Here is a 21,047-nt window from a genome sequence, read left to right on the forward strand (position 1 = left end):
AAGGAAAACATTTACTTCTGTTGAATCCCGAGACCAGAAGACAATCATGGGAATAACCTGTTACAACCAGCTATTTAAAATGGCATCTTTATTCAAGGATTCAAAAGTTCAATGGAATTTTATTATCATTCACATCACATGGGTGCATGAGGAGGAACGAAATTTCAATACTCAGGTCCCAGTTTTAGCCCAGCAATGTACAATAATAGCATACAACAGTATTAGTGAAATAAATAACAGTAGTGTCACAATAGACAATACACAAACAAAAGGCCTCATATTTTCTGCATAAAATAACCATGATTCTCATCAGAGAACGTTTTTTTCTGTTGTTTTACTTTGATAAGTAAAACAAGTTTTTTTTGCTGTTTAAGCTGCTTTCAGTTGAGGTTTCAGCTCAAAGTTCACAGCTTCAGGTTTCTCATTTTAAATTCCCAGCACTTTTATTTTGAAGGTGTTTTCCTAGCCTTCCTGTGTTTTCCGGCCCGAGCATGCGCAGTAGAAGTCGTTTACAACCGGAATGACCTATCGTTTCCAGGCAAAGGAGCAATGTTTCGTATGCGTTCACTCTGCGGCAGTTTATCGGAGGTCTTCGGTCTGTTTCTGTCTTCATCTTGTCGGTCGCCCTTGTAGCTTTTTTTTTGTATCCCTTCGTGGGTTTATTTGTTGACCATGGCAGTTTCACAGGAACAGAAATTCTGTTTGCAGGAAGTGGTCGACTGTTTCAAAATGTCTCTGTCGCCAAATCAAATCATCCTTGAACACTACTTGACTGGATGGCGGGGTCTTATAAAGTAAGTGACTGATAATCAGATATGTCATGTTTTACACAGGTATTAAGTAAATGTAAAGCAAAGTAACTAAATGCTAAATGTGTCCAGGACCTGTCAGATATACCAACAACAAATGTGACAGCACAGCTTCTGTTTCTGTACATTTCATTGACAATTACACTGTCAGGTATTGAAAACTGAAACTCTAGAGTGAACAATGACTTCAGGAATTAATGTAATAATTGTGAAGCACTGTGGTCACCTTAACTGGTTGTGTAAAGGGCTATTTATATAAATAAATGATTGATTGTCTTACTGATTGATTGAATGAATGAAATGTCTTGGTTCAGTATCGCCTCAGTGGCCTTTCAGGTATTCAGCTTCTCTGTGAAGCTTGTTGTTCAGGTTTGGTGACTGACACGTCGATGACAAACCCACTCTTCTCTTTCCACAGCGTGTAGGTGTGTTTGTTCATTGTCTGTAAAATGTGAGGAGCTCGTCTGCTGTACACGAGGTGGTTCACGTTCACAAACTGGGTGGAGTTTTACTACAGGTGACCTAAACCACAACTCTTCTGCCATGACCGTGGATCGCATTCAGGAACACTTTATGTCTGAACGTTGTTTCCCGCTGCTGCTCTTCTCTTTGAGCTGCAATCGGTGGGTATGCTTACCCGAGCAGCAGTACTCTGATAATAATCCAATTAAAACCTCAGGCTGGAGAAGACAAAATTATGCAAACAGCATTTTAAAACAAAAAATCTTTACCTGAATTAGGCGAAATGAACCAGTTCAGCAGTTTTGATGCGGGGATCAATGAGAAGGTTATGAGCAGTTAACATCTTACCTGTTGTAGGTGGCTCTTTGAACAACCTTGGTTGGGACTGGCTGATAAAACGGCTTCGAAATTTCGCAGCTACTCATTCAAACCCTGTTTAGAAATCTTTACATTGGCTTGATTAAGGACAAAAATTATATTCATGAATATTTGTGTCAGTTGTAGTCAGGATTACAGAGAAAAGATTGTTCATTGAGTTTGGAAACGGTGCATTTTTTGGCACTTAAGTGCTTTTCCTCCTGATCCCATCCTTCCATTTTCTTTACCCGCTTCTCCATTATGGGTCGCGGGGAGCTGGGGCCTATCCATGCATGTTTTTGGTGTGTGGTAGGAAGCCGGAGTACCCAGAGTAAATCCACGTGTGCACAGGGAGAACATGTAAACTCCACCCAGAAAGGCCCCAGGCCAGGAAGCAATCCTGCAATCTTCTTGCTGGGAGGCAACAGTTCTAACTACTACACCACCTGCCCTCCCAATCCCTTCCTGTTGCACTTCCACCTAAAATAACAGCGTTTTTACAAACACAAATGAGTAAAATCTGCAATGCATTGCACTTTTATTGTATTGTGTTGCTCTATTAATATCAGCTTTTTCCCCTATTTTTTTTCTAATTTCCATGATTTATAATGGTTAGTTCACCTTAAAAAGTGTCTTTATTATATGGTGAATTCATAAAATTAGGAAAATTAATTGGGAAAAATATCCAAATTTTCATGGCTATTGACAAATGTTAACACAAAAACAGCAAAATGTTTCAGTTCAGCAGAACATTGATTGAGTTGAATGTTGATGATGATGATGACGATGATGATGGTGGTGGTGGTGCTCCACTGCAGCCTCTGCTATCTGCTGTCTTGACTTATTTTCTTCTAGACCAGGGGTGTCAACCTCCAGGCCTCGAGGGCCCCTGTCCTGGATGTTTTAAGTGTTTCTGCTCCAACACATCTGACAAATGGTTTAATGACCTCCTCACCAAATCATCAAGTTCTCCTGAAGCATGTCCACAAGTTCATTCATTTAAACCAGGTGTTTTAAAGCAAGAACACATCTGAAACATGCAGGAGAGCGCCCCCCTGAGGAATGGAGTTTGACGCCTGTGTTCTAGACGCTTTCAGCTGCTTCTACATGGAGTTATCAGGAGTCGTCTCGTGACCTCACACTGTTAGTTTCCAGCCACGTATGTATTGATAAAACTTATGATGAAGTTTTTTTCCCGAACCAGACACTGGCTGTTCTGTTCTAAACTCGGGTGGTGTTAAATATGGTGGTTTCTGAGTGCAGCAGAGCTCTGTGTGTGCACAGAGAGAGGTGGCAGCTCACTTAGGAGGCACGACAAGACGAGAGCATGCTCCTGAAGCACTGCTTTTGTTATAGTTTGGAGCAAAAATTTAAAACTACACATTTGACTTATTGAGCTACTTTACATCACTGTCGAGTTCACATTACTTGGTTATTTACCTAGAGTTTTGTAGGGGGGGTGTTGTAACAAAAACAACAGTGTCAAGTAGATGTGGCACCTGCAACCTGAGGAACTTTAGGAACGGATTTTATAATATTTCTGCTGGAATAACTGTGTCAAATGAATCTCAGGGTGATGTAAAGGTTTATTTTCAAGCCTGCACTGCTATAAAATCTTGATTTCAATAACTGAAGTTGTTTTAAGACATCAAAATCCAGTTTTGGACGTGACAATATTTACTCGTGAGGAAAATCCGAATCGCAAAACGCTGTTTAATAAACTTCTGCACCGCCTTCAGTTTTTCAGCGATAGGGCGATCTATGGTTTTGCCAGTGTGTGTGCATTTGTTTGCTGTGAAACTTTCATGAAGTGATCCCTGGATGCAGATCTACAACTGATTGCCTTTCGGAGCCAGCCACAGCTAAGCACAGAGCCAAGCTAACCTTAATACGGTCAGTTTCACAGATATTCAGATTGGATTTTGTGTGGTAGTAGCTGAGAGTCATGCCCAGCTTCGTACTCCGAACTCTAACTGATCGCACCAGATCCGTTTTTTTTTTTTTTTTTTTTAAACTTCGCTGTCAACTCTGACCGTCTGTTAGTAGAATTCCTAATGAGCCAGTGGACAGATTTTAATGAAACTTTCAGAAAGTGAGCACCGGGTGCAAAAACTTAAAACTGCTCACCTTTTTCTGGAGTCACTTCATTTCAAGATGGCCGCCACAGCTAGGTAGCCTTAGCCAACACAAAAATGGCTGCAACCCAGTCAGTTCTAGAGATGGTGAGCTGCAGTTTGATGGTAGTAGCTGAGAGTCGATTAAAAACACATGTTCTGCGGAGACATCTTTCAGATCTGCCGTTTGACGGAGTGTTGAAATGTGAAGCTTTTTGTTTTGAGGAATGCAGATGTTAGAAATGCTTTGAACGGTGAGAGCACAGTGATATAAGAGAACATGATGTGACTTATAGTATTTCACTGATGAGTTCTTTGAATTCCCCCTGTGCGCTGAGTGGATATAACCTTTAGCGGGCCTCTGACTGAACAAACTGCTGAGCTGTTCCAGCAGAACCAACACAAACGGTGCGTCTGTTTGTCCTCCCCAACAGGTTCATTGACAGCCTGGGGAAGCTCTTCGGCTTCATTTCAAGCGACGCTCTCAAGAAGGTCGAGATCCTGGTCAGGTTCCGGAACGGCGACAACGGCTCGGAGTACACCACCGTGCAGTCCATGGTCCAATTCGAGCTGCAGAACGAGCTGGTAGACGTGAACAAGACCGGCATCTATCCGGAGTCCGGCTGCCGCACTCTGCTCAGGCTCCACCGCGCTCTCAAGTGGCTGGAGCTCTTCCTGGACCGCCTCCGGACCAGCACCGAGGACAGCAAGACGTCCGTCATGTGCACGGAGGCCTACAACGCGTCTCTGGCGCAGCACCACCCGTGGTTGGTGAAGAAGGCGGCGCTCGGGGCTTTTCGTTTCCTGCCCCAGCGTTCCGAGTTCTTCAAGATCATGAACGTCGGCCCCCCCGAGAAGGTGGTGGCTGTGCTGGGGGAGGCCGTGGTTCTCATCTCTGAGGTGTATCGGATCACCGAAGAACTTTACGTAAAACACAACCTGCTGGACCTGCCGTAGAGAGGAGCACGGGATGAATACTGAGCTGCTACTGTTTGTTATTTTACTTCCACTCATCAGAACTCCCACCATTCCAGCTTGTATTACAAAGCTGCGTCCCAGTGTGGTACATCTGTAAACAAGCTTTAACTCAAATGGTTTCTGGTAGATTCTTTTTACTTGTTAATGGCAATCGGGCACCAAAATCTGCTTACAGATATTAAAAAAAAACAAACTAAAAAGACCAGGTTAATGTTTGTTACCCAGTGGCACGTTATTTATAATGAGGGAAGCAACAGTCAGGTTATTCATAAGCATGAAAACGTCAAATGTTTTTGGTTGTTGGAACTGGATTATTTAGACAAGGAATGTTTCAGCTTTAAAATAAATCTTTAAACATTTTTTTAATCAGTCTTGTGACACTATTATAGGCCAAACAACTTTCTTGAAATTAATAAATTATAATTATATATATTATTTGCAGCCTTCTAAGTAACTTCAAATCAGCATGTCAAAAAATATAAAAATAGTGTTATTTTTTTTTTAAATTCTCCTACAGATAGTTTGATTTGACCATGTTTGTTGTTTAAAAATTAAATCAGAACAAATCCAGTAACAAACTGAAGCCTTTTTCTTTTTTTGAGCTAATTTTTAAAAAGTAATGTTTTTAAGCTGTACAGAAAATATTGCTAAGAACAAAAAAGCCAAATATTAGTTACCTGATTCGTATTATTATTGATCCCCCCCCCCTTACCCCCGGCAGATAATATATTAAACTTTGTCATCAGAGCACACTGTTTGATTTCATTTTGTTCAGTAGTTAAAAATATGTTGAGTTTAGCTTCACTGTAAAAGATCTTGATGTATTTTTTGACTTTAACTGTACACATCACAGCATTATTACACATGTTTATATATAATGTATTGGTTTGAGGGCTGATATCAGTTTATTTCCACAACTGCGCTGATCAGTTATTTATCTTAAGTTAATTATAACATCGTAATGTCAATATAATTGTTATTTTCTTCAAACAGTGCAGCTTAATGTGTGTTTTTTTTCACTTAACTGATGGTTGTGAGTTTCTTTTTATGAATATACAGTATTGCTGGGGAAATATTTTCTTTTGATTGTAGGACTTTTTTGTCTTCATTAAGTCTTTTTTTTTTGTGAGTCACTCTGAATGTCTCCATTTGTTTTGAAACTGACTTATTTGATGAAAACTCCACAGGATTTAGGTTGCACAAACAATACAATCGCAAACTATAATTATTAAAGAATATTTGAACACTTGAATGTTGTTTGGTGACTTAGAAAACATTAAAATGCAACAGCTGAAATCAACTTCATGTGTCCGAGTGTTTCTGAAATTCTGGACAAGAATTATTGGGGTTTGATAAGGTGTAGAAGTGTCAAATGTGTTTGTTTTAAGAAAAACGACAAAACAGGAGATATGAAGGTTAAATTGCAACATGTCAGCTGCAGATGCACGCCTTCACCACCAGGTGTTACCTTGGAGCCAACAACTGGTTGCCATGACTACTATATTGCTATGACAACTTCGACGCCATTGATATAAAAAAAGACCAACGCCTGTGCAAAGTAAAGAATTACGATACAATAACTTTTAAATATGTAATATTTTTTACGTAACTTGTTTGTATTGTTTACAGCTTTAGCCGTACCGCTTTTAACAGTAATGACCTTTTTCTATAAACATATTTTACAGTTTTTTAAAGGTTTAAAAGTCGCAGCTGAATGACGGGTGGCTGACTGTGCTCTACGGCAGATTATTAATGTATCCAACAAGACCAAAGTCGTCCAGGGGGCGAAGCAGACCCGCCACAAAGAGCTCACTGAGTGACTCGGACAACAACCTAAAGTCTGACGTCAGCAGCAAGCTGGACAGAAGCTTCGTCTCCCGGTCTCAGCCCGACCTTCGTCCGGCCAGGAGGTGTTGGAATAAAGACGAAGTTCTACAAATAGTGCGTCACGGCCCTGCTGCTCCCCCGCCGTCCTTAAGCAGGTACAAAGTCCTCCCCTCCATAGAGAGAAGGCAGTCCGCGGAGAGTCCAGGGAAGCAGCTGAACGGAGACATGTCCAAACTCGGCCTGTGCGATGAGGAGGACAGGAGGCCAGACGAACCCCCGGGAGTCTCTGAAGCTGCGGCCGCGTGTGGCTCTCTGCTCCTGGCGGTCAGGGCGCCGTGCGGCCGGAGGTTTGAGCAACACTTTGACCCCGCGGACACCCTGCTGGCGGTCAGCTCCAGGGCGGAGACCCGGTTTGGTGCCACCTACGGACGGGTCTTCTTGCAGACCGCCGAGGTGCCGCGCAGGACCTTCACGGACCTGAACATGACTCTGGAGCAGTGCGGCATCCCGAACAGGTCCCTGCTGTGCATCTCTCAGAACAGGAGCGCGTGATGGAGCACGTCCACCCAAATCTGTCGGAGCTGCCGCTGCAGTCCTGCGTAGGACTCACACCTCAGAGGGATGAATGTGGGAGAAGTTCCAGCTCAGTCAGAAACTAAACAAAAACCATGTTTCAAGACTTTAAAAAAAGAGTGGATTTAATGTCTCCAATAAAAGATGTCACCAGTTACTGACAGGATGTTTATTAGAGATTAGCTGTTTTTATTTAAATTTATACAGCAGGTTATAAGACCTTTAGGTTTGTTGATAAGTTTTATCAAAGGGACACTCAGACAGCATAACAAGCACCAGTTTATTTCAGTTTTTAATGACTGCAGGAATGCTCATATTAAGAATCAGATTCAAATTTTTATTTTGTTTTTGCTGCCATATCTCAACATGTTCATTCCTACAAGCCAAATAAAACCTTGTAGGATGCAATGAGCGTCCTGCTCTAATGTCACTAACTCCCATATGAAGAATGTGAGACCACTGGCAGAGCAGGGCGTCTTATCTGAACATGGAGATTAAAAATGTTGTATATTTTACAGACAATCTCTCTAAAATTGCAACGGTGACCCAATACTGCACTGCCAACTTTCTGTGGATTTTAAATGGTTGTAAAAACTTGCAGAGATTCACAACAGTGCTAGTTTGTGTAATTAGTTTGAATAAAATCTGTTTTATTAATGCATTCAGATATGCATGTCCTCTGACATTCATGATTCAGTGGTTGAATTACAAATCTGTGGGAACTGTGTTATTGAGCATCCATCAGGGGGGGCTGCAGCACCCTCTGCACCCCTCCTTCCCACAGCCTTGTCTGTTTCATCTGTTCTGTGCTTTTAGTTTCTAAAACTAATATCTAATTAGTGCATTTAGCATGCGTTAAAGCAGCTTTTAGAGTTTATTTTGCTGAGCAGAGCTACAAAACGACCTCTGAATGCTCAAAAGCAACGTGTCGACATTTAAGGCAAATTTGTAACCAAACATTTCATGAATTAAAACGTCAAAACAACTGCTGCTCACTCAGGGAAATTTATTAAAACATTCACAAAGGGCACAAATGAACCGTCGTGTTTAACACGGGCCCTGAAAAGAACTGAGTCGTTTAAACACGGACCATCTGGAGTTTTTTTGTTTCTGAGGTACTAAAAGCTGCCTATAAACAACCTGAACTTGTCTCATAAATCAACATTTCAACTCAAAGAAACAGAACTTTTACTTTTTTGCTGCTGCTGAAGAAGTACCTTTAACCTTTAAATGCTCCAAGTTACTCAAACATATTGGATCAAATTTTATCCTTGATCATTTCACAAAAATCAATTCACTTTAGATCAACACCAAACACCACTGCAAAACATCAACATGCATTTTTTTTTAACACAAATAAAGGGGTCACTAATTAAATCCAGAAAACCAGTTTAACACAGCCAACACTCACATGCATAAATAAACAAAAACAAACAAATATTTGAAAAAAACTCAAACATTCAAGGTACCAAGTCCAACAAGGCAGCAAACATTCAGTTTAGCAGAGTCTCCATTTCTTCTGAATTGCCAGTGTCAAGTTTTTTTATCTTCCGGTCTGTAAAAAAAAAAAAAAAGAAAAAAGGAGGTTAGGATCAGAGCAGATTTGATTTCCAACATGCTGAAAACTATACTGACTGAAATGCATCTCAATTTGGTTGATGATATCCATGCTGCGTTTGCTGTCCACCATGTTGACAGCGAATCCTCGTTTGCCAAAGCGCCCTGTGCGGCCGATCCGATGCAGGTACGTCTCATTGTCAGCGCTTCCATCCATGTTCACCGGGAGGTCAAAGTTGACTACGAGGGTCACCTGCTCCACGTCGATTCCTGCATTCAGTCCGAGCAGAAGATTTGTTTTGGTTTCCTCAGATCTGTTTAGGTTCGGCTCAGCAGGAAGAGGATAATGACACGGGCGTCGTACCTCTGGAACACACGTTCGTGGTGACGAGCACCTTCTCTTTGCCACTCCTGAAGCGTTCGATCACAGCCGCTCTCTGCTCCACCGTCATTTCCCCGCTCAGCAGCGCCACCTGGTGGCCCTCTTCAGTCAGGCTCGCAGCCAGCCAGGCAGCCATCCTCCGAGTCTGACAGGGAAACACAAACTCGGTACTCATCATATCCCAACTGCACTTTGTTGCAGAGATATATTTTTAACTTGAAGCTCATAATTTTGTGCGGTTGCTGGCCAGACGGATTACTGCTTAAACCAAAACCGCTCCATCAGTAAGTTTATTGTAGTTTGATACTTTGTTCGCAACTTGAATCGGTGTCGTTACCATGCCAACGTGTTTGCAACGTCTATGGCAACAAGATGCTGCACAAAATATGCTTAATGAACAGTAGAAATGACAGATTGTGAGGCAAAGTAAATTTATCTAGCCAGGTATGTTGTTAAGGGTCATGAAACTTCAAACTGTGTGGTAACGGAGACCGTGAGACGGAGTAATTTAAATATCACAGGATTTCCACCGATGATGAGCGGGTCTTTTCATCAAGGGACTATAGCCAGGAAATTTTAAACCTTTAAAATGCAGAATCTTATGAGATATTCAGAGATGTAACGCTCAGAGTGTGAGGAGGACTCTCAGCTAATGCATACAATCTTAGCTTAATAGTTGTGAAACTGACTGAGTTGTAGCAACCTTTGTGTTGGCAAAAGTCAATTAGCCGTTGTTGTCAGTGGTCAGGGTTTCATCTGCAGGACGTTAACAGCGGTGACAGATTCCCTCCTTTTCTGGAATGATGACCTTTTCCTTCCATTACCATTTACACAAACTTTTATGCTCTTAAAGTAACCACTTTGTCGAATGTATGGTGAAAGATAATTGTTAAAGCAGTCGACTCACATGGCAGAAGATCATGGCCTGCGCGACAGTCAGGCTCCCATAGAGGTCACAGAGTGCCGTGAACTTCTCCTCCTTATCGCCACACAGCACATAAAACTGCTTGATGGTGTCCAGCGTCTCCTCATCCCGTTTCAGCCTGATGATGTTGGGGTCAGGGACCAGTTGCTCTGCAAACGTCCACACCGAGTCCTCAAAGGTCGCAGAGAAAAGCAGCATCTGACACTCGTTGCTAAGCTGCCTACAGTAGGACAAAAACAATGATCAGGTGTCTTTTTTTTTTAATCATCACATTTTGAATTTTCTGAAAGAGACCCACCTCTGGATCCGGATGCTCTGATCCCGATGGCCCTGCGTGGCGATCATCACGTCCGCTTCATCCAGCACAAACATGGTGATCCTCTTGGGGTCAATGAGCTTGTACTTGGTGCACCAGTCGAGGACGGTGCCCGGCGTGCCGATGACGATGTGTTCCTGCAGCTTAACGCCTCGCACCACTGAACACACACACACGCAGTCCACGCGGTGACACGGGCAGCACATACTACTGTAAAACCACTTCTTTCAGTCCAGCTCCTCTTACTTCGGTTCCCTCGCACTGCGTACGCCAGTTTCACATCTGGAAGAAACTTCCCCATCTGCTCAATCACTTGACCGATCTGCAGCGCGAGCTCGTACGTCGGAGCGATACAGAGACACTAAAGAAAAAAACGGATTTTCAGGGTCTGATTTTGGGACAAGTGGAGACTGAAGAAACTCCGGAGACGCTCTGCTTACCTGAGTCCATTTATTGGCAGTGTTTACATGGCTGAGCATGGCCAGAGAGAAGGCCGCGGTTTTACCTGTGCCAGACTGTGACTGGGCGATCAGATTCTGAGCTCTACAAGCAGACAGAGATCACACAGCAGAGCTGAATGAAAACACAAACCATAACCAAACAACAACCAACTCAGTTAGGAGGAACAGATCAAGTCAGACCAGACCGATGACTTACCAGCAACTCAGCCTAAAACCAAAATGGACTGCTGCCGTCCTAAAACTTCAGTCTTTAAAATTTTATGCGAGTCCCATTTCATAAATCTTTACACTGCTGTCAATTTTGCTTTACAGTCATTTACCAAAAATAAATAAATCTATGATTAATTGCAGGCAGCAGCAGCTACCTTACCATCTCCTTCAGTTTTACATTACAGTTATTTTGACAAAAAGAATTACGAACTTAAATCAGATAAGTTTATTTATAATGCAAACAATAAATAAAATGTATATGAGAAAAGCACAAGTTAAGCTAAAAATAAAGCAATCAAACACACATGGCAATGTTATATTCTCCAATATTACATTTTAAATAGCTGTATTAGTTTCTCTCCTCTTTCCTGATAAGCCATGGTTCTGCAACTTTAGAGCCATTTTTACCCTATTTTTAATATAAATACCATATTTTATGTTGTATTGTGACATTTTATTTAGCCAACCCCGTCTGACTGTCAATATAACGTAAAAATGGCTCAGGTTCATGCCATGTTTGGTCAAAGTTACAAGGAGCCACTTCAGAGGGGTTAGAGTGTCAGGTTGACCGAATTCCTGCAAAAGAAGGGTTTCTTTCCAGTTTGCTGCTTAAAATGGTATCTGTAAAGCATGCTTCATTTTCAGGCTTTTAATTTATAAATTCATGAGCAATAAATCCTTGATTTATTGTATTTGTCTTGCTAGAGTTAGCACTTTAAACCTACAGTATATCACCAAAAGTATTCCTTCACCCATCCAAATCATTGAATTCAGGTGTTCCAATCCCTTCCATGACCACAGGTGTATAAAATCAAGCACCACCTGTGCATTAAGCCCAGTCGGGAAATTTCCTCACTACTAATTAGGGGTGTGCCACATCGTCTCGTTTACAGCAATACCGGTGGATTTTTTGACAACAGTGAAAAAAATTAATATTGTGATATCATATGATGATGTAATTTAACAGAGTTGGTGGGAGGAGGAGGAGGAGCAGAAGAAGTAGAAACAGAAGAAGCAGCAGCAGCAGCGGCGGCAGACAATTTCATGCTCCCAACTTTGTAGGAACAGTTTGGTGACGGCCCCTTCCTGTTCCAACGTGACTGAGCAGCAGAGCTCAAAGCAAGGTCCATAAAGACATGGATGAGGGAGTTTGGTGAGGAAGAACCTGACTGACCTGCACAGAGTCCTGACCTCAACCTGACAGAACACCTTTAGGATGAATTAGAGCAGAGACTGAGAGACAGGCCTTCTGTCCAACATCAGTGTCTGACCTCACAGATGAGCTTCTGGAAGAACGGTCCAAACTTCCCATAAACACTCCTAAACCTGTGGAAAACCTTCCCAGAAGAGTTGAAGCTCTTATAGCTGCAAAGAGTGGACCAACATCATATTAAACCCTATGGATTAAGAATGGGATGTCACTCAAGTTGATATGTGTCTGAAGGGAGACGAGTGAATACTTTTGGCAGTATAATGTATATTTTGTACTTTTGTTAGAAAAGCTTTGTTTACATTTTATTTATTCACACCCTATATACTAAAGTTGACAGTCTATTATAAAATGAACTAAAATAAAATTGATGATTTTGTCTTTTGTGGAAAAGTTAGTTGTTTAAAATTATTTGGTTATTCAAAAAAAAAAAAAAAACAGCTGACAGATCCACCTAAGTAGATCTGTGATGTTAGTGTGAATCCTACCAGATGTGTTCAGCTGCTTAATGTAAATAAACAACTTTGTTAAGCTGCTGGTGAAGTTTCATTTGATAACCTGAACAAAACAGGTAAAAACTGAGAAGAAGAGCGAACTCACGGCTGAGCCAACATCATGGGCAAGGCGTTCTCCTGGATTCTGGATGGTCTGTTGAAGCCCATCTCATATACACCTTTCAACAATTCAGGCTTCCTGACATGCAAGGCAGGAAGACAACTATTTAAATTCCAGTGGGTTCAGATAAATGAGCAGAAAGCAGAGGGAAAAAAAAGCCCAGTGTGTTGTTCAGCACTCACAGCCGGAGCTCCTCAAAGGTCCTCACGGAGTACAGAGGAGAGGTGGGGTCTGCCTGCAGGACCTCCACCTGGTTTCTGTTCCTCACCAGGCAGCGGCGGATCATCTTATTTAGCAGGGACTGTTCAGCCAGGTCCACCCTGTCCCCTTCTGCTTCACAGCCAGTGGCCGCTCCAGACATTTTTTTCTGCAGGTGCTAAGCATTTTACTGAGGTGCTATGAAGGATTATTTGTTCTCAACACACACAGATGCAAGCACACACACACACACATATATATATAATCATTGATTCTTTTACAAAATTGTGTTTTGCAAGGAAAATATCACAACAACCACATATTAAAGAATATTAGCTTCAATGAAAAAGAAAATAATCTGATGTTTTCTTGGGGGCAGAGGCATAACCATTATCATCAGAACATCATCATCATCAGAACATCATCATCATCAGAAGTGAGGGGGACAAATTTTTCAGAGGTCTATCTGGCGATTTATCATGCTCTCACATTCAAACGCACCTCTCCTTAGTTGCTAAAAATACAAATAATCACTAACAGCCACAGTTCTGCACAAGGGGACTGACTTTAACTCTTGAAGCTATATACTAACAAAATCTAAAGTTTTACCTTGCGATCGCTAGCTGAGTTGACACAATTACCCTCGAACATCTACAGGGAAAGTAGTCAGGTTATTAAGCGCCAAATGACAACACTGAACATGAAATGTTCAGTAAAACACCATTCCTGTATGCAAATTAGGGATGTGCAACATGGCATAAAATTCAAATCATGATATCTACTGTGATGGGTGGCGGTAACGATATATATCATCATTTGTTTTTGGTATAAAACTTGTAATAAGAAGCTTTTCGCTTGCTCTATGCTCTGACGCCGGCCGATTACGTCATCAACAAGCGTTACTGCGGTCAGCGATAGAATACAGATCTTAAAATGTATTATTTAAGGTGTAAAAGTCCAAGTAGTTAAGGCCACCCTTATCATAAGAATTCATGATTACTTATTTTTTTAATATAGTGTTTTTTGTTCTTCCAAATACAGTCAAATAACAAATTGTCAATATCAGGGCAGAATACAAATCTCTACCATTGGCTAAATGTCTATCGTTTCTACGGTGAACCGTTTGTGTCGCGCATTCGTAGCATGTGATCAATGTAGGAGCTAGCTGCTCGCCTTTAATTTAAAACTCACCTGACAGGATTGAGATGTGGCCTCCTGAGCATCCACCGCTAAAGCCCAACAGTCTTTAAACATCTTCAGTTCAAACTTTTAGAGAGAAAGATAAAAAGTTTGTTTAAAGTTTGTTGTTAGCGTGGACGCGGCGCTCTCAGTCCCTCAAAACCAACCGCCATCCAACTACACGCTTCTGCTGCCTTCAGGAGCGTCGGACATATTGGAATTTGAAGACCCGAGTAAAGAAACAATCAGAATAGAATTACTTCAATTCTGTGATGTGAGTTGTATTTTTTTTTGTGTGTGATTTGATTGTAAAATGTTGCATATATTTATAAAATACATAATATTATCATCATGCATTATTTAAATTCCAATTGGAAACGCTTGAAACTTTTACCCACTTTATTAGGAAGATCTGAAGGCATCACAGGGATCCTGCTGCAGCCCTTCACTAAAGATGTCCGGTCCATTTCCAGATAGAAGGTAATATTAGAGCAAATAAATAACGTTTTGTTTTTTTCAGATATTACAGATTGAAGCCTTGCATGTTTAGTCTTTTTTCTAATTTTACTCATATCCGCTCTAACATTTAGCCTGCTAACTGAGGCCCGTAGAGCCTGAGCTGGACCTCTTTAAGTGATCTAATTTACCATTCATTGCACAGTCTGATATCAGGGTGAACTGTCTGGCACCTTCTATCTTTTCTATCATGGTTAGACTCCCAGACTGATGAACCTGTCTTCTTCTCTACCTCTAAGATTTTAGCTTTTTTTTTTTTTTTTTTTAGGATTAATTCATATTTTTTCTTTCTGTGAGCTCAGGCCTTTATGGTCCAAACAGCTGTTTCTTTAAGTTTAGGTATAAAAGGGTTCCAATGGTTAATCTTTGGTGCCCCCTTATTACTGTTATTACTATTTTGTTGTTATTTTTCCATTTTTGTCCTGATCTTTGATTCACCACTCCTCTGGCAGCTGTGTTAAGACTTAAACAAAAAATTGTTCAAAACCGTGTGACTCAAATGGGAACACCACATTAGGACTTCTGGTAGCAGTATATTGAATATATATGACATAGAAAACCCAGCCCTCTTCAGAGCTCTTTAGAGCTAAGGTGTTCTTCACAGTAGACACGTCAATCAGCTTTTAAAAGGGTCACAGAAAGTTGGACTCCACATGTCTGCACCAGCATTTTGATGTCTTTTACAATTATTATACCATCACAGTTTAACTTTTAGGATTTTAAGGTTTTACAACAAATCAGTGTCACACACTAACCGTTGAGCTGTGTTGACTTTACATTTTTTCAAACAAATTATTACTGTCAGACACAGACGGTGGCTCTTTAATTAAACAGTTTTGTCACAAGCTGGCCAACTCCTTTTCACACTTTTTATTGGCGAGCCATCCATGAAACCACAGACAGCTGTGAAGAGTGACCAGTGGTGTTGATTTGTGCAAAACCACCAAAATGATGAAAAAAGGAGATATCAAGTTTTTGCCCGACAGCAGTAAAAATCTGACCTTTTTCTACTTTAGACATTAAATCATAGACATTTGTGTCTTCTGTCACCCAGTGTGTCTTTCACCATCTCACAGACTGCAGATGCTGGACACCCAAACTCTCATTGACTTACGTTGTATCTGAGCTCAGAGTTTTCTCTTCAAAACTGGAAGTGAAGAGTGTTGTTAACTTTCTGGATCTCCTACATGAAACCCATAAAAATCGACATGTGTGACGACCAGACGCTTCGGCCACTAATGGTTCAGGATTTTTCTTTTTCTTTATAGAAGTTTGCACAGCGACTATGCTTGAGGCTGACTTTGTATGCTGTATTCCAGTCTGCCTGTCTTATTAAGAGTGCTGTCAGGGAGTAACACAGGCGTGTGGTTACTATGGTGACCCTAAGGAGCCACTGGCAGCAGCTTTTAACATCTTTCTATCTTTTTCTCCTTACACTGCTTATACAGTTTAAACTTGAAAACATCAACATTTTTGCCGGATTAAGTTATCCCAAAAATAACTCCCAAAATATTGCTGGGTTTTATAGAAGGAAGTTGATATTTTTTGGAAATCTGTGCAGCTGTTGAACTGGCACCCTTTAAAGGTTTTTTCAGAAGAAAATTTTGGTTTCATATGTCGTGTGCACCAAATGAGAAACTAGTTCAATTTTAAAAACAATAAAAAAACCAAGCTTTTAGATTCATGTGGATGTTGCCTTTATTTGGTCGTTTGGTTCCTGCGAGAAAAAAAAGACAAGTGAGTTTGTGTGAGTGGTCGAGAAACACAGTGAGAGAGGAAAAAAAGGGGAGAAGGAAGGAAGGAAGGAAGGAGGTTGAATTTTATTGGCTGCAGGTTAATCCAATTTAGAGGCGGATGTGGAGTTTCACCAACCCACACCCACACCCACGCACCCACACACACACACATACACTATCTACATGTTCACAACAGCAGCAAAATGATTTTTCACATGCACATTAATTGTCATGGAAACCTCGCACAGAAAACAGACGGATCAAACCGAGTGACCACAAAACACAGAGACGGACAAAAAAAAAAAAAACTCAAACCAAAACAAAACATTGTAGATGTAAAACCTTCCTGCCTGTTGCTTTCCAATTTCCCAGCAGGCAGGCTGACAGCCAGACGAAATAGGCTGCCCCCTCTCCCACCCATCTGATGCTGGTGTTTGACAAAACCTGACACACACGCACACACACACACATACAGATCCCCTGACATTAAAAAGGATACCTAAACGCTCCGTGATGTCAGCAAGGGCTCAAGTGAGTGGGTGAGGGATGATGCTTTGAATGGTGATGGGAAACGGGAGGAGGAGGTGGAGGTGTTGTCTGGACCCTCTCTCAGCCTCCCCTTTTCTTTTAATCTCAAACTCCAGCATCCACACAGGGAGGAGGTGGAGGAGGAGGAGGAGGAGGAGGAGGAGGAAAGATATGAAACAGTTTTTGCAGCCACATGTTGCTGCAGCAGCCGCCGTCTCCTCCTCCTCGCACTGCGCGTCTAACTAACGATGTGGCCGCTGCATGTGTAGTTCCCGCCACCTGTGGCAGCACCCCTATTCCCTCTACGCAGCGAAGAGCAAATAAAGAACAAAAAAAAAAAAATCAGCAGAGCAGAGAGAGGTCGGAGAGAAAGGGTTTTTTTTTCTTTCATGACAAGAGGACTTCTGGCAGAGAATCCTCGGTGCTGTTGACACAAATGAAAGGTAAGATAAAAAGAACCAAAGTGTTGGGATGTGTGTTTTAAACATGCCCCTCATTTGTTTCAAATGTGTGTGTGTGGGGGGGGGGGGGGTCAGGCTGTGAGTTCATGAATAAAACTGCCCGTGATGTAAACAGATCTACAGAGACTGTGCTTCAACAGGTGGTGACGGAGCATCTGCTGTGTGTTTTACACAAACCAGTTCAGAGGAGTGTGGCAGCGCTGATTGAAACGGTGAAGACTTGGATGGTTTTGTGTTGTGTTTTCTTTTTTTTTCCTTTTTTGGTAAATCCCAGAGGGTTTCGGGGTAATTCATGTGACCGAGCCTATCAGTGGAGAGGCACCTCTGGACCCCCTCCTTTAACACTCTGAGCTAAAAGACCCTTAAACGAATATAGGGGATCTTTGATGTAGTTTTTTTTTTTTTTTTAAAAAAAGCAAAACTTTTCCAGAATTACAATCCTCTGATAGAGGAGGATCTTCCCTTTATTTCTTTACCTTTTGGTGGCGGTGGTCAGTGTGTGATTCTCAGCACTCACGGTGGACGTTTTTGTGGTCCAGCTGTGCTCGATTGTTGTCTGTTGAGCAGCTGTGAGGAGACATTGTTCTCATGGAGCGATAAATCGAAGCACTCCTGGTTGGGTCTCAGTGTGTGGTGGACTGGACACATGATGGCACTGTTGAGATAAATAAAACTATCTATCATTGCATTTTCATATTTTCCCTACCGTGGAAAAAAGCATGCAACTAAAACCTCCCTCTGCTTATTAAAAACTCATCAAATTCTGTTGCTGATTCCGACCGGGCTCATATTTAGCTGTGAACATAAAAGCTGTGCCTAAAGTTGTGTTTTTTTATTTCCTCAAATTAACATATTTCTCTTATTTTGTGTCTAAAATGTAATAATTTATTGCTGTTTCCAGTGTGACGATTATCAGGAACGTGTTCCTACTTTAGAGATGTTACTGGTCAGTATGCAGGTAAAGCAGGCAAGCAGAGCCGTCTCTATGGATATTGCTTTCGTCATCACACTTCCCATCAGGCTTGTGCTGGGGCTCTGGTCATGCAGCAGAAGCAGACCTTTGTCGGCACATAACCGAGATTTAAAGATTACAGAAGTAGGCATGAGCAATAAAGCACAGCCCTGAAGCAGCAGCTAATTATCATCCTAATAATCATTAGTGATGCTGAATTTATCCCTAAGCATATTTAACCAATGGGAAGTTTTTTTTTCTCCCTCAAAAAAGATGTAAAATCTGTATTTTCTTTCTGTTGTCGCTGTGTAAAGAAAATGTCACTTTTAATTTGTTTATCCCTGTGACCTTTAACTTAAATGCTCACAACGCCTGTGTCACTTTACCTCAGCTGTCTTGGTTTTACATCATACTGAGGCGGATTATTGAGGTTAGAGTAGCTATAAAGCATGCTCCACTGACAGCTTTGCTCTTTTTATGTCTGTAATGAGACCCCGCTGTGCGTTTGGGTCTTATTGCTGCCGGGTAACAAAAGTAATAAAAAAAAACAAGATACAGATTATTTTCTCAGCGGAGGTAAATATGGATCTCAATGTTGGATGAATGTGTAAAAGTAAACAATTTCATCAGTTTTGCTTGTATGGGGGAGAAAAAAATGACATCTTTTTATATTTTGTTTCTGAGGAGCCAGATGTTTTTTTTGTTGTTGTCATCTTTTAAGGTGGTTTTGATCAGAGGTTCTTCGGGCTTTCTTTCAAAGTTTTTCCGTGGACTTTGGCTGCTTTTTGCACGTTTTTAATACAGTTTTTGTACCGGACCATGAAAACGTATGGTGCCGTTTGTTCTAAAGTGGGAAAAAAAAAAACCCAAAACAAAACAAAAAAACAGACAAGTGGGGGTTAAAAGAAGTATATCCAACAAAGACCTGACACCGGACCTGAGAGATGACCTGGTGAACACTTGAATTGATCATTTGTCTGGTTGATGCTGAGATACTATTTTGTGTTTGTCAAACTGCATTTTCCAAAGGAATGGAGGAAAAGTAAATGTCTCTCTGACAAGCTGATACTAACAAGGTGCCAAAACATCTAAAGCCAGTATCTCACATGGCTGTGGCTGTTAGCGGCTAGTTGGTGAACACCTGTCTCCAGTAAGTTTTCAAAATGTCTTGAAGCCTTTGCAGGATTTCAGTGTCCTCATGTGAGTCGCAGAGGCTCTTGTTGCTTGAATTTTTAACCTATTCAAACTACGTGTGCTCCGATGTTGTTGTTATTTTTTTTAAAGAATTGGGGAGTCATTGCAGGCATTTTAAACCCATGTCAATTTATTTATTTTTTAAATTCTAGAGAGCTGGAGGTGTATTTTATCTTCTGTGCAGGAGCTCTTCTATGACACGTCCAAAACTACAACCCAGTCCAGGTCTAACCAAGCTGACCAAATATGCTGTAACATAAAAACAAAAAAAACTGGTCCATATTGGCTTATCTTCATTTCTAAAGTGTACTCCAGTAGATTAAATCATAAATGTGGGGCCATGGTGGTCACAAATTGGACTGAGGCAGAAAAGATGTGATCAGAGGTGGGCAATGAAACAATGCACAGCCTAGAAAACAGGCTGTGATTTAAAAATATATATATTTTTTAAATTGGTCACACAAAACGCTTCCACTCTGCTTGTTTGTCACTTAGTTGCAAACCCTCTGAACTGAGTAAGACTGCAATGAAAAATTGTCTTGTTTTTTTATTATTTTTTTAATCTTGAGTCTCCATCTAGTCTTAAAGAGTGAGATACTGGCTGAAAGTAAAAATAGTTTCTTCTGATAAGCGGCATGTTATTTGTTGCTACAACTCTGCTTCATTTCTTGAGTTTAGGAGCCTTTTTTGCGCCTGAATGACTCACAGGTCAAAGTTCAAGGACCAAACAAACACTACTCTGAAAAGGGTTTGAAGCCTGAACTGAATAGAAAAATGAGAAATTTTAACTAAATTTTAATTAAATGTTCAAAGATTAGAAAGGAACACCAAACAAATGGCCAAGTCCATCAAAATATAAAGAAAAACAAATCTCTTAAAAATGTCTCAGCCTTTATTACATTTGTTTAGAAACCTTTTTCTATGAACTAAAAGAGCATTCCAGATAGACGAAGGCCAATTAAAAACTGGTCAGTTTTCCACTGACTCAAATACTGAAGGTCATTTTTTGGTTTATTTTTTTGATCAAGACTGTATTCTCCAAGCTTAATGGGTTGCAAAAGCCCCATGGGATGTCTTTCTACTTTGTAACCTTACAACCTGGAATTTAATTGAATTTTTTATTTGATTATAAGTATTAATATAGTTAAATGGGGCTAAAAACATGTTTTAAATAATTCCAAAAGCATAAAACTGGAAAGTGATGCATACATATGCCCTCTAACAAAATTACCTTTACAAGCCATATAGTTAACATAGTTAAATAGCCGAAATATATTTTTAAAAAATCCCTTCTCACCCTCCGCAGGTGGTCTCTCTTTTTTTTTTTTCATCCTCTGAGCTCGGGTCCTCTACCAGAGGCCTGGGAGCTTGAGGGTTCTGCGCAGTATCTTGGCTGTGCCCAGAACTGCACATTTCTGGACTGAGATGTCTGATGTTGTTCCTGGGATCTGTTGTAGCCACTGCTCCAGTTTGGGGGTGACTGCCCC

At 41.0% G+C, this 21,047-nt stretch overlaps 4 protein-coding genes across 8 annotated transcripts in view; 3 read left to right on the forward strand and 1 right to left on the reverse strand.

Moving 5' to 3' along the window:
• Positions 1 to 484: 484 nt before the first annotated feature.
• Positions 485 to 6,020, forward strand: LOC108237588 (ceramide-1-phosphate transfer protein). 2 transcript variants are annotated; one of them, XM_025006618.1, is made up of 3 exons: positions 485 to 595; positions 709 to 794; positions 4,177 to 6,020. In XM_025006618.1, exons 1-3 carry the CDS (start codon positions 521 to 523, stop codon positions 4,697 to 4,699), a joined length of 684 nt encoding a protein of 227 aa, XP_024862386.1. In that variant the 5' UTR covers positions 485 to 520; the 3' UTR covers positions 4,700 to 6,020. The 2 variants fall into 2 exon arrangements, with proteins under 2 accessions (XP_024862386.1, XP_024862387.1); XM_025006619.2 differs by adding an exon at positions 1,228 to 1,432 and having other exon boundaries at positions 499 to 794.
• A 391-nt stretch (positions 6,021 to 6,411) lies between these two features.
• Positions 6,412 to 7,678, forward strand: ubxn10 (UBX domain protein 10). Its single transcript, XM_017419149.3, has one exon. It carries the CDS (start codon positions 6,473 to 6,475, stop codon positions 7,097 to 7,099), a length of 627 nt encoding a protein of 208 aa, XP_017274638.1. The 5' UTR covers positions 6,412 to 6,472; the 3' UTR covers positions 7,100 to 7,678.
• Positions 7,679 to 8,111: 433 nt separating this feature from the next.
• zgc:193690 (ATP-dependent RNA helicase DDX19A) lies at positions 8,112 to 14,341 on the reverse strand. Of its 4 annotated transcripts, none has more exons than XM_025006587.2 (11): positions 14,186 to 14,341; positions 13,604 to 13,645; positions 12,979 to 13,163; positions 12,782 to 12,874; positions 10,741 to 10,843; positions 10,547 to 10,661; positions 10,283 to 10,460; positions 9,967 to 10,204; positions 9,042 to 9,204; positions 8,756 to 8,947; positions 8,112 to 8,675 (listed from the first exon to the last, which is right to left on the reverse strand). In XM_025006587.2, the coding sequence occupies exons 1-11, from the start codon at positions 14,246 to 14,248 to the stop codon at positions 8,614 to 8,616; spliced, it is 1,434 nt and encodes a 477-aa protein (XP_024862355.1). In that variant the 5' UTR covers positions 14,249 to 14,341; the 3' UTR covers positions 8,112 to 8,613. The 4 variants fall into 4 exon arrangements, with proteins under 4 accessions (XP_024862355.1, XP_017274642.1, XP_024862357.1 ...); XM_017419153.3 differs by having other exon boundaries at positions 12,979 to 13,172; XM_025006589.2 differs by lacking the exon at positions 13,604 to 13,645.
• Positions 14,342 to 17,147: 2,806 nt separating this feature from the next.
• vwa5b1 (von Willebrand factor A domain containing 5B1) overlaps positions 17,148 to 21,047 on the forward strand; it is a 55,172-nt gene continuing 51,272 nt past the window's right edge. Inside the window, exon 1 of the mRNA XM_017419258.3 lies at positions 17,148 to 17,396. The gene's annotated coding sequence lies outside the window, so the exon portion shown is untranslated. The remainder of the gene's footprint in view (positions 17,397 to 21,047) is intronic.

Source organism: Kryptolebias marmoratus, linkage group LG8, assembly GCF_001649575.2.
Source record: "Kryptolebias marmoratus isolate JLee-2015 linkage group LG8, ASM164957v2, whole genome shotgun sequence".
NCBI lineage: Eukaryota > Metazoa > Chordata > Actinopteri > Cyprinodontiformes > Rivulidae > Kryptolebias > Kryptolebias marmoratus.